Genomic DNA, 21,825 nt, shown 5'->3' on the forward strand with positions numbered 1-21,825 from the left:
ATAGATGTGGGTGAAACATCAGGAGAGAATGCTTCTAGAACATGACCATACAGCCTGGAAAACTCACAGCAACCCAACTGCAACACCTTTATTATGAAGAAAGAATCCTCAAAGTTATGATCCTTTTGAAATGCCACCCGCTCACCTAACAAACTTCTGCATTTATCTAAATATTCATGCACCTGATTCTAATTCTTTCCATTCGCTGAGCTGATGCAACCAGGTGTTTACTTACTCAGGACTCATAGTTTTCTTAATGCTGGCCCATTTTACAGTTGTGTTTGTGGCATCAAATTACAGTAGAGTCTCACTTATCCAACATTCTGGATTATCCAATAGTCAGCCTCCCTCCCGGATCCACAGCTGTTTCTCTAGGCAGCAAGGATTGAATTTTATGGGTTTAATTTCCAACAATGTTGCTACTGTAAGTTCATTTTAAGCAATTGTACCTTTATTTGTAGTCAATTTGTTAGTAGCCAATGTTTTTGTAGTCAATGTTTTCAATATATTGCGATGTTTTGGTGCTAAATTAATAAATACAGTAATTATTACATAATGTTACCATGTGTTGGACTGCTTTTTCTGTCAATTTGTTGTAAAACATGATGTTTTTGCTGCTTAATTTGTAAAATCATAACATAATTTGACGTTTAATAGGCTTTTTCCTTAATCCCTCATTATCCAACATTTTCGTTTATCCAACTTTCTGCCAGCCCATTTATGTTGGATAAGGGAGACTCTACTGTATTTGAAACTAGAGAAAACCCATTGTGAATCCCATTTATTTCACTTGATCTACTGACATTTGGTTGACCAGATACTCATTTAGAGTTATGAAATGGGATTTTGGCTGACAAAACTGTAAGCAGTGAATTCATTTTTTAGCACAGTCTGAGAAGGTAGTAGGTAATCATAGAATAATAGAGTTGGAAGAGACTTCGTGGGCCATCCTGTCCAACTCCCTACCAAGAAGCAGGAAAATCCAATTCAAAACACCCTAGACTGATGGCCACCCAGCCTCTGCTTAAAAGCCTCCAAAGGAGGAATTTCTACCACACTCTGGGGCAGAGAGTTCCACTGCTGAACAGCTCTCACAGTTAGAAAGTTCTTCCTAAGGTTCAGGTGGAATCTCCTTTCCTGTACTTTGAAACCACTGTTCTCCTAGTTTTCAGGGCAGCAGAAAACAAGCTTGCTCCCACCTCCCTGTGACTTCCCCTCTTTCTCACCAATTTATGGTGTGAAAAAGAAATGAAAACATTATTTAGACTCCTACCTCTTGTAAATTATGCATGAATTAGTTGAGAAAAGGTTTCAGAACATAAGAATGTGAAGGTAAAGCATTTCTGAATTTTTTGCTTTTTCTAGAAGAAACTTAGGTGAACATTTTATTCATAGCTTTTCACTAGAATTACCACAAGATGGTAGTATTTAACTAAGAGTGCTTGTCGAAGGCTTTCATGGCCGGGATCACAGGGTTGTTGTATGTATTCCGGGCTGTATGGTCATGTTCTAGAAGTATTCTCTCCTAATGTTTCACCCACATCTATGGCAGGCATCCTCAGAGGTTGTGAGGCATGGAGAAACTAGGCAAGGAAGGTTAATATATATCTGTGGAGAATCCAGGGTGTGATTTTCTCACACCCTGGACTCTCCACAGAGTGCTTTATTTTCTCAGTGTTGTCCTTAGATGTTTTTGTATGAAGTGAAAATCATAGTATTGTATTTCTTTTTACATATTGCTCTTATAACTTTTAAATACCTTTTCCTGCAGGAAAAAAAAAATCAGTAATAGTTCCTTTTCCCATTTAGTTCTGATTCCCAAAGCAAGTAATACCAAACGTGATTAGTTTATTTTGTGTCAAAAGCATTGAATAGATAAGTATAAAACCGATTAAAAATAGAGGGTACACAAGCAACTAAATAATTTTTGACCAAAGACAGCAACCGCGACCACCTCTGTAGTTTTAAAAAATTCTTCCTCTGTGCATGAGGCAGGGCATTATGGACAAGCATACAAATATGAATGCCCCCTTGATATTGGATCACCCCCTTGATATTGGATCCCCTATAAGGAGGAGTCCCAGTCGCATTGGGAAGCCAGCGAGGACACCACAGGGACTCGAACCCCGTCCTGGAAGCCAGGAGCGCCAACCACCAGTGTCTTTTGCTTTTTTCTGACAATGCGACAAGGGAAAAGCAAAACCTGAGACAACACAAACGTGTTGTCTCAGGAAAAGAAAACCTGTCAGAATTAGGATGATAAAACCTGCTTCCATTTCTGCAAGCAGAAATTGCTTCTTGTGACCTAAAAGAGGCTTAGCAGACTACCTCTTCAAAACATGGGCACAACGGAGAACTCCTATATAGTCAGGTATTATTGTTGTTCTGCTCAACTTCAAAATTGAAATTTTAAACAACAACACTTAAGAAGCAATAACATTAAACACTGACAAAAGCTCAGTATTAAAATATAATTCAAATTGTACAACTACTACAGCAAAATAGTTCAAATACAATTAAAATAAATGAATAAAAAGCTTTTAAAAACAATTCAGGTAAGAGTTCCAGTCACGATATTCAGAATGCATAGACATTTAGATATTACTTACCTTATTAAGAAATGTGTCTTTCTTCCTATCAAAAATAATTAGTTATCCATAAGAATTCAGAAGCATGGCTAATAATAATATTTCCAAGTAAGAAGTTATGGACAAAAAAACAGTGCTACATACTGTATTTTTAAAAATATCATGGGAACAGTAGTACTGAGCAGGATTTGATGTCCGTGCAGAGTTAATGCTTCTTCTTTTCTGCTTAGAAGTTAAAAATTAGAGACAAAATCTACTAGATCTAGCTTTGAATAATAAATATAAAACAATGACAACAAAACTTTATGTACAGTATACCCTACCCTCTCTCTTCAGAGGGACACAGGGCGGTTTCCAAAGTATAACAAAAATGGCAAACATTCAATGTCAGGAGCAAATAAACAATGGTCATAACAAAACATGAAATAAAATAAGCTAAAATTAAATTTAAAAATTAAATTAAAATTAAATTAAAATTAAATAATATATAATTAAAAAGGGAATATTACATATTTTTAAATATTTAAATATGTTTAATATGTAATGTAAAAGTGAGCCGTCACAGATATTTATGGTATAAACCAAGATTTTAAGTTTACTACTTCACCTATGGTAAATCATAGCAATCTAAGTTATGCATGATATGAAAACAGAAGAAATAAATACCTTTTCTTCACCAAAGCACACATTTGTTGGTCTAGGGGTTTCTTATCTTGACCTGTGAAAAAGGTAATCTCACAATTCCCCAGTCTGTCTGTTCAAAACCAGGAATCCCATATAAATAAACAGAATAATACATTTCTATGTAGACCAAGATAAAAGCAATGGTACTTACTGACATGACGGCTGTGGCTGATAGTGAATATCAATCAGGTTGTTAGACCACAACAGTTTAAACACATGATAAAACATCGAAAAGGAATTCCTCCCACAAAAACATTATAACTTTGTATAAAAAGAGCAAAAAAAGGTGCCCTACCTGTGGGTTTGTCAATTGAAATGGCAACTTCTTGGGTTCCTCCAGAGATCTATGAAAAGCAACCCCAGCCCACCCAGTTTTCCCAAAGAAAGCCAGCAAAAATCCACACAAGATAGAAGGAATGCATCTGAAGAACAATGCCCCCCAATCCAACCAAAGGCCCCAGAACTATTCATTAAAAAGAACAAGAGCGTCTGTTATTTCTTTAAAATTAAGGTATCAACTCCTATTTTAACCGAACTAGCATGTTAACAGCAGATAAGCTTTTACATTCAAAAAGGACTGTCCACACAATTTTGGAAAAGAATGTAACTGAACCAGCATGTTAACATCAGAGAAGCTTTTTCATTCAAACAGGGCTATCCATGCAATTTTGGAAAAGAAAGAACATAACAAAACAAAGTGAGAACTGGAAACTTCAACTATCCAAATGGACCCAAAGAGCCATAGCTGTGCCATGTGTCAAAATAACTCACTGTGTAGATCTTCAAAGACGGGCCTGCTGAGGGTGGCCAAAGGAGATTTGGTTCTGAACAGCTTCACAGTTTTGAAGAAGAATCTACAAGAACTACTCTTCCGCTGTGTACCTATATTTACAGTATGTATTATTATCTGTAGTCAGTATTACACCAAAATAAAACTCGTTTTGATTTTAAAAATCTGGTCACCATTGGATTAATCAAGTTGTTTCTGACCATCCTTATCCTAAGTTCTATTAGTTTCTTTGAGGTTTAAAATTACTGTTTCTTCTAGCATTTAATTAACTATTCTATAACAAGGGGACATGTTTTTGAAAGTAAGTATTTCACCAAAGTTCCTTGATCTGCTTTTAAAAACCTGAGCTAGGATTTACTTTCGTTTCATCCAATTTCCCAATTGTTCCTCTCTTCAGTTTTTGAGGAGATTGATATTCACCTACTTATTCTTCCAGTCTCTGTCCCTTGTCCTTCTGAAAGTTCTAGCAATGGAGAGAGCAGAAAAAACCAGTATGGAACCAAAGGACAGCCTCACTAACTGCAATGGGCCAGATCCTTCCGCCAGCCATTGCGCATCACAAAAGGAAAAAAAATAGTTCCTGGCTGGTATGCTCAATGCAAGCAAACATGCTCCTTGTAAATCTTTGCTCACATAAAACAGACTGATTATGGACTACTTTTTATTCATTCTAGGAGGCAAATATTCTGAAGCTATGTTTGTTACTTTTGACATTAGATAAATGTTAGTATCAGTTGTCCACACAAACACACATTTTATTTCTGTTTATGATAAATTGCTTTGCTTATTTTACCTGTTTGCCAACAATTTTATGTCTTTCTCCTAGTAGAAAAAAAACATGTTTTATCCACATCTATTTCGTCTTCTTCCTCACCAGTTTTCTTTGCTCTTAATAAAAGTGCTAGTATTTCATCTTTTTGACAAGGACAATGTTTTATGTTTTGAATATTCAAATGAGGTCTCAAGGAAAGTTTTTTTTAAACCAAGTGAATTTGTTTTCATTTCAACAAAATGACAATGTTATCAAATGCATGTTATTTGCTTAATCTGATTCTGCCCCGCATCAAAGGATATTTATACCCTGCAGATGTTTATTCACCTCTAATTTTACATAGAACAGCTATTCTGTATAACTGAATTCTAATGTAAAGGATTTACTGAACAACTTCGTTTTCCTTGCAGTTTTCCCTTTTTTTCTTCTTTCTGTAATCATTAATCTGAAGTTCAAGATTAACAGATTTTATCCATGTTTTTCAAATATTTTATTAACAACTCTGTTTGTCTTCCACTACTATTAAAACAAAGGAAGTCAGCCATGTTTCTGCTGACCAAGGTGTTGTTATATTATCTTTTATAATTTGAGCAGCCAAAATTGTTATTATGAAAGGATATCTGAAGTTAAGATGCCTTCCTGTTCCATCCCCTTTAAACTATATATTTATGAATACTTAGTAGTTGAAATGTAGGGATTACATATCGCATGACAAAATTTTGTTCTATGTAGAAATTAATTTTATGTAATTGCACGCTCCATGTAAAATCAGTTCCAAATCCTGGCATCTCCACTATTTATTGATGTTTTGCCCTGTTGGGAGTGTCTACTCTCTAATAAGCAGCAGCTGATTTTTCCCAGATATTTCGAGCCACCTGTTGTGACCATGGAAAAATTTACTAATAAACACCTTCTTCAAAGTGACTTTTCCAGCTGACACAGAGGGATTCCAGTCACTCTTTTGATAGTATTTTAACCAAATATGTGTTGGTTAAATTAAATAAATTTTATGCCCCTGCTCTGGAAAAGATCAAGCACCTTTAAATGCAAAATGGTTGAGTCACAGAAGCTGTGCTTTGTAATTAACTATTGCCACTCTTTTCAAATGAAAAGCAGATTGCATTGTAGAGTTCGTCATGTCAACTAATGATATGAGCACAAATGTTGTGGAAAATAATGAATATTTTTTGTACCAGACATTTTAAAGGAAGCTGAACTAGACAGACTGTATTTAGACAGCCATTTGAGAGCTAACAACAAAACTATCATAAGTATTTGTCAGTTGCACTAAGGGTCCCAGGATCTGATTCCAGGTTTTCTGCTTTAAACTGGATTATATAAGTCCGCACTGCCAGATAATTGGGATAAACAGAAAACATGGGATCAGATCTTGGGATATAGGGTCTGTCTCGAAGGGCCCTAAGACAATTTAACATTAAGATTGTTTTAGAGGTCACTTTTAGAAACATAACTATGAGTTGACAGAGTTCATTTCACACTAAAGTTAACAAAAACACTATGCTAAAATATTTATTAAATTCCGCAGGCTCTGCTCAGTAGTCATCTATACTCTAATGCAGATGTTTTGCCGAAAGGACTCTTAGGGATGTGTATTGGTCACATTTAGACTTTCATATGACCGTGCTGCTTTCATGGGATTAGACTACTATTACACTAACTGAATTGTTTAGTGATGTACCTTATAATAATATAAAAAAAACCTTTATTTATATACCACCCTATCTCCCCGAGGGGACTCAGGGCGGTTTCCAATCAAAATAACAACATACATTACCTAGTCAGCAATTGAGAGACAATATTAAAACAGATACAACTATACAATTAAAATAGACAATAAATAACAATTACAAGCCAGCCATAATTGAGAAGATGGGTCATTACCTTACAATAAAAGGGATCATTATATTGTAAGGGATCATTACCTTACAATAAAAAGTCAATATATGATAAAAGTTTCAACTTTTCGGCATCTTTTCTATGCTTGGTTATTTTTAGTATTTCAGAATATATAGTTGAAAATATATAGTTACCGTATATTTTCAACTTGTGCATGTCACTTAGTAGTATTTGTAAATATATTTTATTTTGTGTGCTTTTGACATGAAATGTAAAAATATATATACACATTTGAAACACATTTTTAAGACTTGAGTCCCATGGGAATCGGGCAGAAATAGTTTTGCATTGTATGATGGGCCCCATGGGACTCTTTAAGCGGTTTTTGAATATTTAGGAAGGGGGGGGAGTCTGATAAGTTCCTTTGTATCCCATTGGGATAGATAGGGATCTCAATCAGTTCTAGTAAAGTGGCATGCATGCTTTCTCTAGCACATCCTTTAGTTCATGGAGAGACCACTGTTTATATTCATTGAGAGGTTTCGGTTCATTCATTCTATTCTGTTCTCTTTCCTCTCCTTGCTCTGGTTTTTCCTATCAGGTGTGCTACTCTGATTGTGTATTTGCTTCCTGATACTGAGTAAAAGTGCTCATTCTTCCTTGCAATTGCACATCATAATTCATGTTTTTCTGTCACATTTAAATTCCAGTTTCTTTTTACTTAGAATAGTAACCTAACCTCTAGTGGCTTAGGTCTCTTAAGTATGCTTTCCTATAAAATACATGTTCTTGGATTCCTTTCATGTATTTGCTTCCAATCTTGTTTCTTGCTAATAAATTAGTTGAATGCTGACCTTTACCAGGCCTGCGTCTTTAATTTATGGAACATCAGACTTTGCACCCCCAAGAGTGAACCCTTTCTTTTCTTTTCTTTTCCTTTGCTTTGCTTTGCTTTGCTTTTCTCATATGGGCTTTAATCTCCCATAACGTTCTTACTAGATTTTGGCTAAAGAACCTTGTTTTCCTGGGAGAGGACTCAAGTCTGGAATACTTACATTCTTTTTTCTTTGTTTACCTTGTTTGAATTGAAGAATTTCTCATCACAAGCATATTTTGTTGAATTATTACCATCTGGCAGACAGTATAGGATGATAAAAACAAGGATAAATAGGCTGAGAGATAGTTTTTATCCCAGAGCTGTGACTACATTGAACTCTATGGTTGCACACTGATGTGGCAATTAGGGATTGTGCAATAGTGATTAGAATGTGGAAGCATGGGTGTTTTTATGTGCTTTCATAAAAGGCTTTCATGGCCGGAATCACTGGGTTGATATGAGTTTTCTGGGCTGTATGGCCGTGTTCCAGAAGCATTCTCTCCTGATGTTTCACCCACATCTATGGCAAGCATCCTCAGAGGTTGTGAGATCTGTTGGAAACTAGGCTAGTTGGGTTTATATATCTGTGAAATGTCCAGGGTGGGAGAAAGAACTCTTGTGTATTTGAGACAATTGACCTCCTTGATTAGCATTGGATAGCCTTGCTGCTTCAAAGTCTGGTTGCTTCCTGCCTGGGGGAATCCTTTGTCTGGAGGTGATTAGCTGGCCCTGATTGATTCATGTCTGGAATTCTCTTGTTTTCAGAGTATTGGTATTAATTTATTGTCCTGATTTTAGTGGGGGTTTTTTAAATACTGGTTGCCAGATTTTGTTAATTTTCATGGTTTCCTCCTTTCTGTTGAAATTGTCCATACGCTTGTGGATTTCAGTGGCTTCTCTGTGTAGTCTGACATAGTGGTTGTGAGAGTGGTCCAGCATTTCTGTGTTCTCAAATAATATCCTGTGTCCAGGTTGGTCCATCAAGTGCTCTGCTATGGCTGACTTCTCTGGTTGAATTAGCCTGCAGTGCCTTTCATGTTCTTTGATTCGTGTTTGGGCAATGCTGCATTTGGTGGTCCCTATGTAGACTTGTCCACAGCTGCATGGTATACGGTAGACTCCTGCAGAGATGAGAGGATCCCTCTTGTCCTTTGCTGAACGTAGCATTTGTTGGATTCTCTTGGTGGGTCTGTAGATAGTTTGTGAGCTGTGTTTCTTCATCAGCTTCCCTATGCAATAAGTGGTTCCCCCTTGATGTATCACTCTCTTTGCCACAACAAAGTACAGTAGAGTCTCACTTATCCAAGCTAAACGGGCTGGCAGAAGCTTGGATAAGTGAGTATCTTGGATAATAAGGAGGGATTAAGGAAAAGTCTATTAAGCATCAAATTAGGTTATGATTTTACAAATTAAGCGCCAAAACATCATGTTATTCAACAAATTTGACAGAAAAAAGTAGTTCAATACACAGTAATGTTATGTTGTAATTGCTGTATTTACGAATTTAGCACCAAAATATCACGATATATTGAAAACATTGACTACAAAAATGGCTTGGATAATCCAGAAGCTTGGATAAGTGAGACTCTACTGTATTTGTATATGGTAGAGACTCTCAATTAACCAGAACTCTGAAGCAACTGGCAAAAATTCAATTGATGGGATTTACACATGTCCAGCAAGTGATTCAGAGATTGCCAGTAGCAATTGAATATATAATTCACAATAAACAGTATCGGCAAAGTCAAGACTGAGAATGGAGATTTAGAAAGGGCCCTTCCACAGAGCCATATAACCCAGGATATCAAGGCAGAAAATCCCACAATATGTGCTTTGAATTGGGTTATCTGAGTCCACACTGCCATAAATCCCAGTTCAAAGCAGATAATGTGAGATTTTATTCAGCTGTGTGGAAGGGGCCTAAGAAATGCCTCAGCCTCATCCTGTCTTTCAGCTGAGGCATCTCTAGGTGCTTTTCTGAGGCATTTTTAGTGATGATGGCCTCAACTTTAAGTTAAAGATGTCAAAAATAAATTTGTCAACACAATTTTTGGAGTGTTTTGCTCAGGCAAGATGAAGAGAAGACATGCCTGTTAAACATGAGATCATTAGCATCTGTGGGCCCTTCCACACAGGCATGTAACCCAGAATATCAAGGCAGAAAATCCCACAATATCTGCTTTGAACTGGGATATCTTTGGGCCCTTCCACACAGCACTATATCCCAGAATATCAAGGCAGAAAATCCCACAATATCCGCTTTGAACTGGGATATCTTTGGGCCCTTCCACACAGCCCTATATCCCAGAATATCAAGGCAGAAAATCCCACAATATCCGCTTTGAACTGGATTATCTGAGTCCACACTCAGATAATGTGGGATGTTCTGCCTTGATATTCTGGGATATAGGGCTGTGTGGAAGGGCCCTGAGTCCACACTGCTATATATCCCAGTTCAAAGCAGATAATGTGGGATTTTATTCAGCTGTGTGGAAGGGGCCTTTGACTGGCTTTTAGTGGTTTTGACCTGGTACTTTTCAGTTGAGGGAATTGCAGCAGTAGGAATTTGTCCTGACTTTTGAGGAAACCCAAACTATTTTGAAGAGACCCAGAATATTTTATGTGGAGATTTTAAAACCATAGCCTCAAACTATGGCCTAGAACAAGCATGGGTAAATTTTGGGCCTCCAGGTGTTTTGGACTCCAACTCCCACCATTAAGCGCTTAAGCGGCTGAGGGGGAAAAGGAAAGGGCCCGAGGCGGTTAGGAATGGTGGGAGTTGGAGTCCAAAACACCTGGAGGCCCAAACTTTGCCCATGCTTGACCTAAAACATAATCATTAGATACTATAGTTATTTTCAGAACACATATTGGGAGTTGTAGGATCAGTGTAGCATCCATTTGATGCAGGACAGGCAGCTTGTACATACTGACAGGAACCCGAATCTTTACCATCACCAAACAAAAATCTTTAAATCTTTGAGTAAGATATAGTCAGGCAGGAGATAGTGTTTAGCATTTTTTAGAAGGTTAACTTTGAGGAAACATGGATAGGATTTGTATTGTATTTGCTTTCATTGCCAGAATCATTAAGTTGCTGTGAGTTTTCTGGACTCCGTGGCCATGTTCCAGAAGCACTCTCTCCTGACGTTTTGCCTGCATCTATGGCAGGCATCCTCAGATGTTGTGAGGTCTGTAGGAAACTAGGATAAGTGGGTTTATATAGCTGTGGAATGTCGAGGACAGTACATAAAAAACAATGCTAAAAAAAACAGGGAAATTCCAGACAGTAAACAATCAGGGCCAGCTAACACCTCCCAACAAAGGATTCCCCCAGGCAATAAGCAGCCAGACCTTGAAGCTGAAAGGCTATTCAGTGCTAATCAATGTGGTCAATTGTAACATTCACACCTGACTGAAGCAACCAAGAGTTCTTCCTCTAACCCTTGACTTTCCACATACAGTAGAGTCTCACTTATCCAACATAAACGGGCCGGCAGAATGTTGGATAATAAGGAGGGATTAAGGAAAAGCCTATTAAACATCAAATTAGGTTATGATTTTACAAATTAAGCACCAAAACATCATGTTTGACAGAAAAAGTAGTTCAATACCCAGTAATGCTATGTAGTAATTACTGTATTTACTAATTTAGCACCAAAATATCACAATGTATTGAAAACATTGACTACAAAAATGCGTTGGATAATCCAGAACGTTGGATAAGTGAGACTCTACTGTATATATAAACCCCACTTGTCCTAGTTTCCAACAGACCTCACAACCTCTGAGAATTCCTGCCATAGATGCAGGCAAAACTCAGGAGAGAATGCTTCTGGAACATAGCCATACAGCCTGGAAAAGTCACAGCAATCCATGGATAGGATTGCTATTTAATGATAGCTCACTTGCTTGTCCTTTCATTGAGATAGATGGATTTGACAGCTGAAGAAAGGAATTGAGATTGAGGTTTGCTATGACCTGTATTGTATTGTGGATTAATCCATCCATCTATCAGTCTGTCTACACACACACACACACACAGAGAGAGACAGTCTCTGAGTTACAAATATCTGCCTTACAAATGACTCAATTAAGAACGGAATGAGAAACAGAAAGTGAGAGAAATCTACCCCTCGGGAGGGAAATTCATTCCTGAAAGAATTTTCATGGGAAAAGGTGTCGCCACTGAAGCTTTCTCACCAATCCTTGTTTCCACAAGTCAATTTTTTCAAAATCCAGTGATCACAGGGACAGAAAGTGGGGTGAAATCATCTGAACAGGGGCACAAACAGCAAAACACATGGCACAGTAGTGTTCATTCTTCCCTATGCTATCCAAAGCTAATTATATTTGGCTGGTGTTACAATTTAAAATATACCTGTTCCGACTTACATACAAATTCAACTTAAGGATAAACCTACAGAACCTATCTTGTTTGTAACTTGGGGGCTGCCTACACACACACACACACACACACACATACACACACACACACACACACACACATGCATTTAATAAACTGAAAACACAATGATACTCCTCGGATTCACACAAGGTCATAGATGCACAATTTACATGGATGTTTTCCAGTGATTATTATCACTATGTAATTTGCACATAAGTCTGGAGTAAATTTGGATTGTGTCACTTGAGAATGAGTCTATAAAATTCCCCTATTCAATGTGTTCTTCTTTCCAGTGACTGTAGCCTTGGAGATGGCTTCCAAAAATGATAGTAGCAGCTTCTGCGTCACTTGCAATCCAGTTTCATTCCCTGAAGTGGATCAGCCTCGGCCAAGCTGTCTCCCAGCCACAGAACAGTCAAGGTGCCTTTCTTCTTGTCTCAATTCTGCAGAGTGGCCACTGAGGCGTTATGGACGGTTCATGCCTGGAGGTTTGGGCCCTGCTTCAGGTTCTTGGAAGGTATGCTTAGTGTGCTTGGCTTATAGGGAGATGTGTGCATGACACTCAACTATGGCAAAACAAAAAACAAAAAAAAACCGACAGACTTAGCCACAAGGGGAGCAGAATTCAATGGACTTTTTTTTTAGTCAGAAAGATGTTTAAAAATATTCTTAGATTAAAGCTTTTTTTTCAAATTTTATAGAAATGTCTGTTTCATTCATATATTTAAATATAGTTTTTCAATATGATTTTGGAACAGCTCGATTCCCTAGCACCTTTTAGGATTTATTATCATTTATTAAAAATACGTATAACTTACCTTTTCGCTCAAACGGAGTCCCCAAGGCTCTATACACCAGGAAATGAATCTAAAAAGGCCAAACTAGGTTCACAGCAGAGCTCATCCTCTGAAAAACAAAGGCAATAATTGAAAATACTAAATAACATTTTGCAATTTGTAGTTATCACTGAGGTTTATCAACAGGTAATCATGCATTTGCAGGTTGGAAAGTGTTTCTTATTTATATTGCTATATTGTTGCTTTCTTTTTAATCATAAAAAAGGTTTTGGAGTCAAATGAAGAATCTGGCTTTCTTGTACTTACCATAGTAATTTCAGGACATTTCTTCATTTCCAAAGGAAAGGATGTATTGGTAAGTATTCATTTTCATAGGCATTAGTGTATCCTAAACCATTTTCTCCATATTTCTGATCTTCAGGGAATGTTAAATAAGTTTTATAGATATTGTTTGAATGAACACTGTTTACAAACACTGTACAGTACACTTCTACATCATATGATTTGGTTGCAGTCAATAACCCATTAGCTGGTTATAGGCTAGCTGTAAGATGTTATTGAAGTGCTTCTTTATTGGAAGAGTGGCATTTGTGGTCCTTGGGGAGTTTGCAAGATGACTAACATTTATCAGTATAATGAAAGATTTTTATTCATCCTTTATTTACCACTTAGTTGTATCTAGGGCATTTCAAACAAGTGTCTTGAGCTGAAACTTTAACAAAATTGTGTGGTTTCTGCCATTTTTTTTACAACTCCCCTCCTTTTTCTGCCTTATCCCCTCCCCTCCACAAAATAAAACAATGTCTTTTAAAAAAATCTAACCCTATTTTCTTTTTATGGTCTCCTTAATACAAAATATATTTTGAATTATAGTATGTTCTAGAGAATACCTGGACATGCCTCCTTCTCCCCTTTCTATTCCACCTTAGTATAATGTCTTATATGGTCGTGGTACTTAGATAGTTGCATGATATAAAATGTCAGGATACAGCTCCCACAAGCTACTCTTGATTTCTCCAGGTAGGATGCTTCAATTTGAGTAGTGGTGAATGAATATTGAACATCTTTAAAGGATGGTTGTGCTGAAATTATGACAACCCAACTATCTGTCATATTATATTTTGCATTTAAACATGATTTAGTAGAACTGACGAAACTTTCCTTTTAACCTGAGAGGAACAAAAAAAGTGAGTGAATGAAAATGTGACTGAAACTTTGAAGGCTTTCTGATCCACAAACTACTGCCTGTTTTGTGCTGTTAACTCATACAAATTCTTGGCTCTTCTTATCTCCACCATAATCAAAGTATGATAAATAGCAGTTTGCCAAAATGGCAATGTACCACTAATGTGAATTTTTCCTCTCCTGTGCAAAAGGATTTGAAAGCTTGAATGCCCATGCTTAAATCCTTGAATTTGCAAAGTTTTAGTAAATTAAGTTCAGTGCTTTACCCAAACACAAGAAGGGGAGAGGTGCTGCAATGACGAATCAGCACAGCTGGGCAGTTAGGTGAAGGTATGATAGCACAGCTGATGGCAAAAAGAATAGATTATTCAAAACAGAAACAAAGAAAGAAGGTGGATGTATCATCATCAAAAATGACTTACAGGATAGTTTTTTTTGGGGGGGGGGGAATTAATCATGGTTTCAAAATTGTGTGTTTTTAAAATAATTTTTCAGTAATTTACTTCTTTAGAGCTTCTCAGTCGGTGAGTAGTGTTTGTCTGTATTTCAGGAAGGCTTTTCTTTAATTGATGCTTTTCAGTGGCTGAAGATAGTAAGAAATGCAGATTGCATGTTATTTGGTTCAAAGGCAAAGGTATGCTTATTTAAGATACAAATGCTTTTTTCCAAACATATTTTCATTCATGTTTCTTTTTGGTGAGCACTTAACACAGTTGTCCAGATTACGTTTTTCCTCTTCTGGATCAAACCAATTATTGTTTGCTGTTCTCATTTGTCATCTGCGCCTCATTTCTATTGTGTTGGGGTAGATAACAAAATATTACCTGTCGATAAGCACATATACTCATCCATGAGACATAGTCACAACATTTAATGAAAATGGAACATAAATGAACTAGTCTACTGGGACTCTTGAAAAATATTTTAGAACAATCAAGTTAAAATATATACTTCTTTTTTTTACTGTGTAGAAAGTCATCATAGCATTAAACCTGAAAAAAGGAGAAGAAAAAAGAATGAATTCACAACAAACTAGGCATTGGTTAAAATATCAAGCATTAGATATGAAAACTATTGCCAACTTCCTTGTTGAACCTGTTAGAAAAGTGGGGCTAGAGACTGTCACAGAATGAGACACTGATTTTTTTTTTTTTTTGGAAATCACTATCCAGGGTAAATCAGATCAAAGAAAGCTATTTATTTATTTATTTTGTTTAAAATAGGACAAACACCGTATGTTTCGTGTTCAGTTTATGGGAGACTCCAAATCACAGGCAGAAGGTAACTGTGATGACTGTGTGCAGAAACTTGCTGACTATGTTCCAGTTCAAGTAATAGATTCAGCAAGACAGGAGCTGCTTCAAGGCCACAGCCTGCTACTTGATGATCAAAATCATCAGCAAGATGCTGAACAAAATGTACCAATCCCACACTTGGTAAGGTGATGGGATGAATGCAGAGCATTAATAGGCAGGGAACAGAGAAAATCATTATTCTCCATTTTGGTTGCTTGTTTTAGATTAGGAATAGTAAGACAGCTGCAGCTTCGGATGTAAATCCTTATTTCATCCTTGCAAGTCATGCGGTAGTGGCTAATTATTGTATGTTTTTCTCAATTGGGGAAGAAAATTAATACTTTTGTATGCATTGTCCCCGTGTTCAATTCACTCAAAATGTCCTGTACAGAAAAAATGCAATTTTGCGTAAAAAGCAAAACAAAAAACACCAACATTCTGCACAAGTAAAAAAGTGGGTTTTTAAAATGTGTACAAAAGATTACTTCTTTCTCTTTGGAGAAAAATCCTCTAGTATACTTTTGAGTAATTGAACATTGGAAGAAAACTGCATGGTAGTCTATCTGTTATTCCCAACAAGGCTTTCTGCCTTTAAGGAAACATTTTTTTTGACTGGGAAATTGTTAGTTATGATCTTATATAACTGCAGTTACGTAAGATCATAGGTAAATATTTCATAAGTGTTCTCTCATTAGTATACCTTTTATAGAACAAGTATAAATCAAGTCTCAATAAGATTTTTTCTGCCACAGTATTTTAAAGATTTTTACTTTGACTCCAAGTGCCTGTTGCGATCTAGCTGTATTATAGCCAAATATTTACATACATAGTTTGAAACTTCTCTTCCGCTTCCAATCATCCACCAATTTCTATGCAATTACTTGTGATTGATGGAATCCTGCTAGGATCCAAAGATGATAGCCTCAGACAGCAGATGCTTGGGAGCAGCAGGGAGAGCTTCTTGACTGTTCCTCATGAATGTTTATCCAGCTGTTCCCCAAAATTGTATGATAGAGCATTGTATTGCCACACAACATATTACATCTCCTAAATTATCCTGGTGCATTAAGTGCAATGGAAGCAGTGGTCTTCTTTGTAATGTCAACATCCATCCAGTCAACTTCTTCTCATAAGTAAGGATGTTCTTGGGGGGTTGTTGTGTGTTTTCCTGGCTGTATGGTCATGTTCCAGAAGTATTCTCTCCTGACGTTTCACCCACATCTATGGCAGGCATCCTCAGAGGTTGTGAGGGATCCTCTCACCTCGGCAAGAATCTACCGTATACCATGAAGCTGTGGACAAATCTACATAGGGACCACCAAACACAGCGCCCTAACAAGAATCAAGGAACATGAAAGGCACTGCAGACTAACTCAACCAGAAAAGTCAGCCATAGCAGAGCACTTGATGAACCAACCTGGACACAGTATATTATTTGAGAACACAGAAAGACTGGACCACTCTAACAACTATCAGGTCAGACTACACAGAGAAGCCATAGAAATCCACAAGCATGTGGACAATTTCAACAGAAAGGAGGAAACCATGAAAATGAACAAAATCGGGCAACTAGTATTAAAAACTCTAAAATCAGAACAGTAAATAAGGAACAACACTCTAAAAACAGATGAATTCCAGACATGAATCAATCAGGGGCAGCTAATGACTCTGAACAAAGGATTCCCCCAGGCAGGAAAAAGCCAGGAGATGAAGCTATTCAATACTAATTGAGGTGATTGATTACAACACTCACACTGGTCTCCAACTGACAAGAGTTCTTCTCCCACCCTGGACCTTCCACATATATATATATAAACCTTCCTTTCTTAGTTTTCCCATATACCTCACAACCTCTGAGGATGCCTGCCATAGATGTAGGCAAAACTTCAGGAGATAATATTTCTGGAACATGGCCATACAGCCCGGAAAACATACAACCCTGCTATTTTTAGTCATTTCAATTTCACCCCTGCTCTTTTGCTATGAATGTGAACCCTTTGCTCTATTTTCCCCTCCCTTTCTCATGAAAATGCATACACACCACACCTAGGCTATGTATCAAGAAATATATGCTCTTTTACAGGGCATATGTTCTCTCTCAAATTGGGAAAAATACTTTCTTATACTTTGTACCAGTTTTCTTGCATTGGTTAATCTATAAATTTGACTTCAATCTCTTCTAGGTTGAAAATCCTCCTCCAGTAAAAGGAAGATTATCTGTGGCAGAGTTAGCACAGGTAAACAGTTGGCATAGAGTTGTACATTTATGAAGTGGGACAGAAAGAGCAACATACTGCTATAGAAATGTGATATGTTTCAGAAATAAAAACATTTCTTATTTTCAAGGTATTGTGGTTTGGTGAAATATATTCTTGTATCTGAAGGTGCAACTGGATGAATGTGTTTTAATGACATATATACCACACATATTCCTTTTCTTTACACCTTTTCCTTCCACTACTTTAGTATTGTATGTGCTACTATCTTTGCTCCAGAAAGAAGCCCAAGAGATTCAAAACTTAGCTTGATAGGATTTGTATTTTATTTGGTTGGCCCAATAAAAGTATAATAAAAAAATGGATTTTGTATTTGTGTTTGCTTATGGCTACTCAAATCAAGCTATTATTATGCTAAAGCTGAGAAATTTGCTTTAGAGCATATGTAAAATGCAAACAAAAATTACAGAAAACAAACATACCTATGTTATAAGATGCTACTCACAAAGAATGACTCTAAAGCTGGATCTGCACTTCCTATATCCCAGGATCTGATCCCAGATTATCTGCTTACCCAAGATTATCTGGCAGTGTAGACCTATATAATCTAGTTCAAAGCAAATAATCTGGGATCAGATCCTGGGATATAGGGCAGCATAGTATGTTCTCAACCTTCTACTCCAGGGAGCAAGCCCAAATGTAAAGATTATGAAACAACTGCATAAGACTGCATCCTACCTTGAGCTGGAATATTTCCCAGGCCTCAACTAGCCCAGTTGAATTATCTAAAAATTCATTCAAACCGATATTGTGAAAATTTGATACAGTGTTCCCTCACTACTTCACAGTTTACTTTTCACGGATTCACTGTTTCGTGGTTTTTCAATAAACTCTAAAAGACTATTATAAATCATAAAAAATACAATTTACAGCCTAAGGAAGGGAGAAAGGAGAAGTTGAATAGAGAGAAAAGGAGCCCAAGCGGCAAGGGGAGGAGAAGGAGGTGATTTATCAACACACAAATGGTTGATAAAGACTTAAAATAGTGTATAATGACTAAAATAATGTATAAATATTAAAATATAGTATCCCTACTTTACAGATTTTCACTTATTGCGGATGGTCCTGGAACCTAACTCCAGCGATAAGAGGGAACACTATACCTAGACCACAAACGCCTATTCATCATTGCAGAGACTGTGTTCTCAATCTTAATTAATTTGAAAAGACTATTTAGAAATCTAACAATATACTAATTTCACTATTTTGATAGTGGGATTTCATCCTGATTAAATATATATCCAAATACTGAAAGTGTACTTGTATTGGTCTTCACTTTTTAGAGTGTTTATTTTTCAAAGAAAGATTTTTTTCAAAAAGAGACTCAATTAGGCATCAGCATATGTGTAAAAGTATAAATATTAAAACTGCAGAAACCTTTAACAACAAGGAGTTGATCTTATCTGTTTATTTTTCAGTATATGATGTCAACAAATACTAAGCTGCCTCTTGCATATCAACACTCCACATGGAACGCTGAAGATTTAAACAGCTTTATTCGACTGTGTCTCTTGGATCAGAGCTTCCCAGCATTTGTGGAAGAAGTGGAGAAACAGCTGAAAAAAATTGCAGACAGTTAGGAAGCAAAGTGTTGAAATGTAGTATTCAAAATAAGCAAGTTATTACAATTTGTTTATTAAAATAAAGAATTCCAAACTCAATGTTACATCCTAGTCTATAGCAAGAGTGCCCATGCTAGTTTTGGATCCCACAGTTTAATCAAGATATAGTCACAATGAATCATGTTCACAAGAAGATGATCAAGATGATAAAGAGATTGGAAATGAAGCCATCTCAGGAACAGTTGAGGGAACTGTACATGCTTAACCTAGATAAGAGAAGGCTGAGAGATATAGCTATCTCTAAATACATGGAAATTGTCAAGTGGTAGAAGATGGAGCAAGTTTTCTTTTTGCTGCCGATTGGTTCAAATTACAAGAAAGGACAGCTCAGCTTAACATTATGAGGCATGTTCTGATGGTAAGAATGGTACAATGTGGAATAGATTTGATCAGAATTGAATAGTTATCTCTCAGTAGTATTTTAGTAGTAGGTTCATTCCTGCACTGGCAAGAAATTGAATCAGATGACCCTTGGGAACACTTCCAGTTCTGACACTGAAAAGCCTGTAGGTATAACTGCTCATTTCCCTAGCCATATATTCTTTCTACTTCCTCACCCTCCCTATTCAGTAGGGTGGTATCTCTACAGATGAAAGAGGATGAAAGATGAAGAACTCAAAAATTGCTGTAAGAGTTGTGTTCCCCTACATCAGTGGTTCTCAACCTGTGGGTCCCCAGATGTCTTGGCCTTCAACTCCCAGAAATCCTAACAGCTGGTAAACTGGGATTTCTGGGAGTTGTAGGCCAAAACACCTGGGGACGCGCAGGTTGAGAACCACTGTCCTACATGCTGCTCAGAGGCATATGATAAACCGCTTTTTGTGACCATGTTCAGGGCTTTCTTTCCTCCTGTGCATTTTTATTCAGAGCCAGGGGTGGCTGGCAGATCTTTTACCACAAATTTGATTCCAGTTCTATGGTTCTTCCTTTTCTAGATGCCCCTGGTTGTACAGGAGCCATCCAAGGCTTGATTTTATTATTGACATGCTTAATATTTGAAAAGGTCCCACACATTCCAGAGCAACTGGAGAAGTGAAATGGCCATGAAACAGAGTAGTTTCTACAGCAATGGATCTAAGGCAGCTCAGAAGTGAGACACATTCCTATTTAGCAGAGAGATCTCTATATTGTAAAGGGAGGAAAGTGAAAGCAATTATGGAAGAAAGAGAACTTTCCCTGCTAATTAACATGATAGCTGTTATATTGTTTTTCTAAATCTTGAGAACAACATGTAAAAAATTATTATCAGAAAAATGTGGCCCCTGAACACAATGCCAGCTCAGAGAGCGGATCCTGTCACAACAGCACTTTTCCATTCTATTAAAACATTGGCCAATTAATATGAAATTCTGCATCATCCTCTACATATACCTGTATATACTGAAATGAAAGAAAAGCCAAAGCTTTTCTCAGCTTTGTACATCTTTCCATAGTCATGAAAAATTCAACTGTTTTCACAAGTATAATGGCTTGAAAACATTTCACAATGTGCTGCTGCTGTAATTGCAACATGAAAGGTACATGAAAACGTATCTCCTGTTAGAAGAACTGCATTAATTACTCCCATATGTATTAATTCACAGGGTAAAATTCCTAAAATGTGTTGAAACTGACTGAGAAAGTATTCATTAACAACAAGAGGGAAACATTGTTAGCTTGCTGATCCTTTGAGAATAATATTGAAAGTGTTAGTAGCACATCCCAGTCATGCTGCTTCTCCCCAAAGAAATCCTGTTTGTCTCTAGGGACAACCAAAAACTGATGTTTCATCTTTGGTTTGTTTAAACCAGGACAATTCATTGACTTTAACATTCATACTAGAGACATCATCAAAAGATTGCCCTAAATGCATAGGAAAGGGTGATGGATATCAACAAGGAGCAGTAAGTTGTTAACAAACACCTTTTGATTTTCAGTCTCCAACTGTGGCAACCATGAATGAATTAGGGACCATTTTATCACTGTCTGTTGCCTCTTTGAAACTTTCAGTGAAAACTTTGTTGTTATGTCTTGAATGCTTAAAACCGTTACATCTATACAACAGATTAAACGTTTTTTTAAAAAAGTTTAACAGTTTAAATAATTGAACAACAAAAACAAGGAAAAGCCAGAAAAAGAAACTACAGGAGGAATCGAGCTGAAATAGCAAAGAGCCAACTGAAATATTTGAGTTTTAAGACTTATTAAAAATCTGAAAACTGCATAGATGAGACTTTATCTTACCTGGAACAGTATTCCAAGAATAAAGAATTATGAAAAGGAGGAAAGGGGGAAAATCAGTAACTTTGAAAATTAAGAACTTAGAGCAAATAGATTATAAGACAGAGTGCAAATAGATTATAAGAAAGAGTATGTTCTACTTTTTGTTCTTGCTATAGGGTTACCAAGACAGTGCTTGTGGACTAACTCATCTCAAAAATATGAAAAGGAAATGTTTAGAGAACATCTGCAGAGTGTCTTTCTTTTCACTAAGTATCCACAGCTAGTTCCCACACATTTTTTTTTCTTTTAGCACAGTGTGCATGAGCTCAGATTTGAACTTTTTGTATAAGAAGTTAAGAACAGGAAGCAGCGTTTTGGTATTTTTCCAGGGTGATAAAATTATTGAGAGGCAGTCAATCCAAGTTATAATATCCTGTTTGAAGCTGGCAAAGTGTAAAGTATTGACCTGGAA

General features: G+C 36.8%; 1 protein-coding gene and 1 long non-coding RNA gene across 9 annotated transcripts; one reads left to right on the plus strand and one right to left on the minus strand.

Moving 5' to 3' along the window:
* Positions 1 to 3: 3 nt before the first annotated feature.
* Positions 4 to 4,598, minus strand: LOC107982930 (uncharacterized). Its single transcript, XR_010006996.1, has 3 exons — positions 4,483 to 4,598; positions 2,733 to 4,154; positions 4 to 2,634 (listed from the first exon to the last, which is right to left on the minus strand). It is a non-coding gene; the product is annotated as an uncharacterized LOC107982930 (long non-coding RNA).
* On the plus strand, positions 4,054 to 19,190 carry rec114 (REC114 meiotic recombination protein). Of its 8 annotated transcripts, none has more exons than XM_016994114.2 (7): positions 4,054 to 4,165; positions 12,270 to 12,493; positions 13,039 to 13,128; positions 14,509 to 14,592; positions 15,182 to 15,394; positions 17,437 to 17,490; positions 18,948 to 19,190. In XM_016994114.2, coding segments are annotated over exons 1-7 (828 nt in total). In that variant the 5' UTR covers positions 4,054 to 4,164; the 3' UTR covers positions 19,110 to 19,190. The 8 variants fall into 8 exon arrangements, with proteins under 8 accessions (XP_016849603.2, XP_062839651.1, XP_062839652.1 ...); XM_062983581.1 differs by lacking the exon at positions 4,054 to 4,165 and adding an exon at positions 4,686 to 4,785; XM_062983582.1 differs by lacking the exon at positions 4,054 to 4,165 and adding an exon at positions 8,641 to 8,751.
* The last annotated feature ends 2,635 nt before the right edge of the window (positions 19,191 to 21,825 follow it).

This window comes from Anolis carolinensis, chromosome 5 (genome assembly GCF_035594765.1).
Source record: "Anolis carolinensis isolate JA03-04 chromosome 5, rAnoCar3.1.pri, whole genome shotgun sequence".
NCBI lineage: Eukaryota > Metazoa > Chordata > Lepidosauria > Squamata > Dactyloidae > Anolis > Anolis carolinensis.

Bases quoted from the DNA above. Each gene is read 5' to 3' on its own strand.
- rec114 (XM_062983577.1), top strand. From the start codon at position 10,473: ATGCAGGACAGGCAGCTTGTACATACTGACAGGAACCCGAATCTTTAC. The intron at 10,552-12,269 runs GTAAGATATAGT...TCTTCTTTCCAG, and splicing joins AAAAATCTTTAAATCTTTGA to TGACTGTAGCCTTGGAGATG. The intron at 17,491-18,947 runs GTAAACAGTTGG...TTTATTTTTCAG, and splicing joins CTGTGGCAGAGTTAGCACAG to TATATGATGTCAACAAATAC.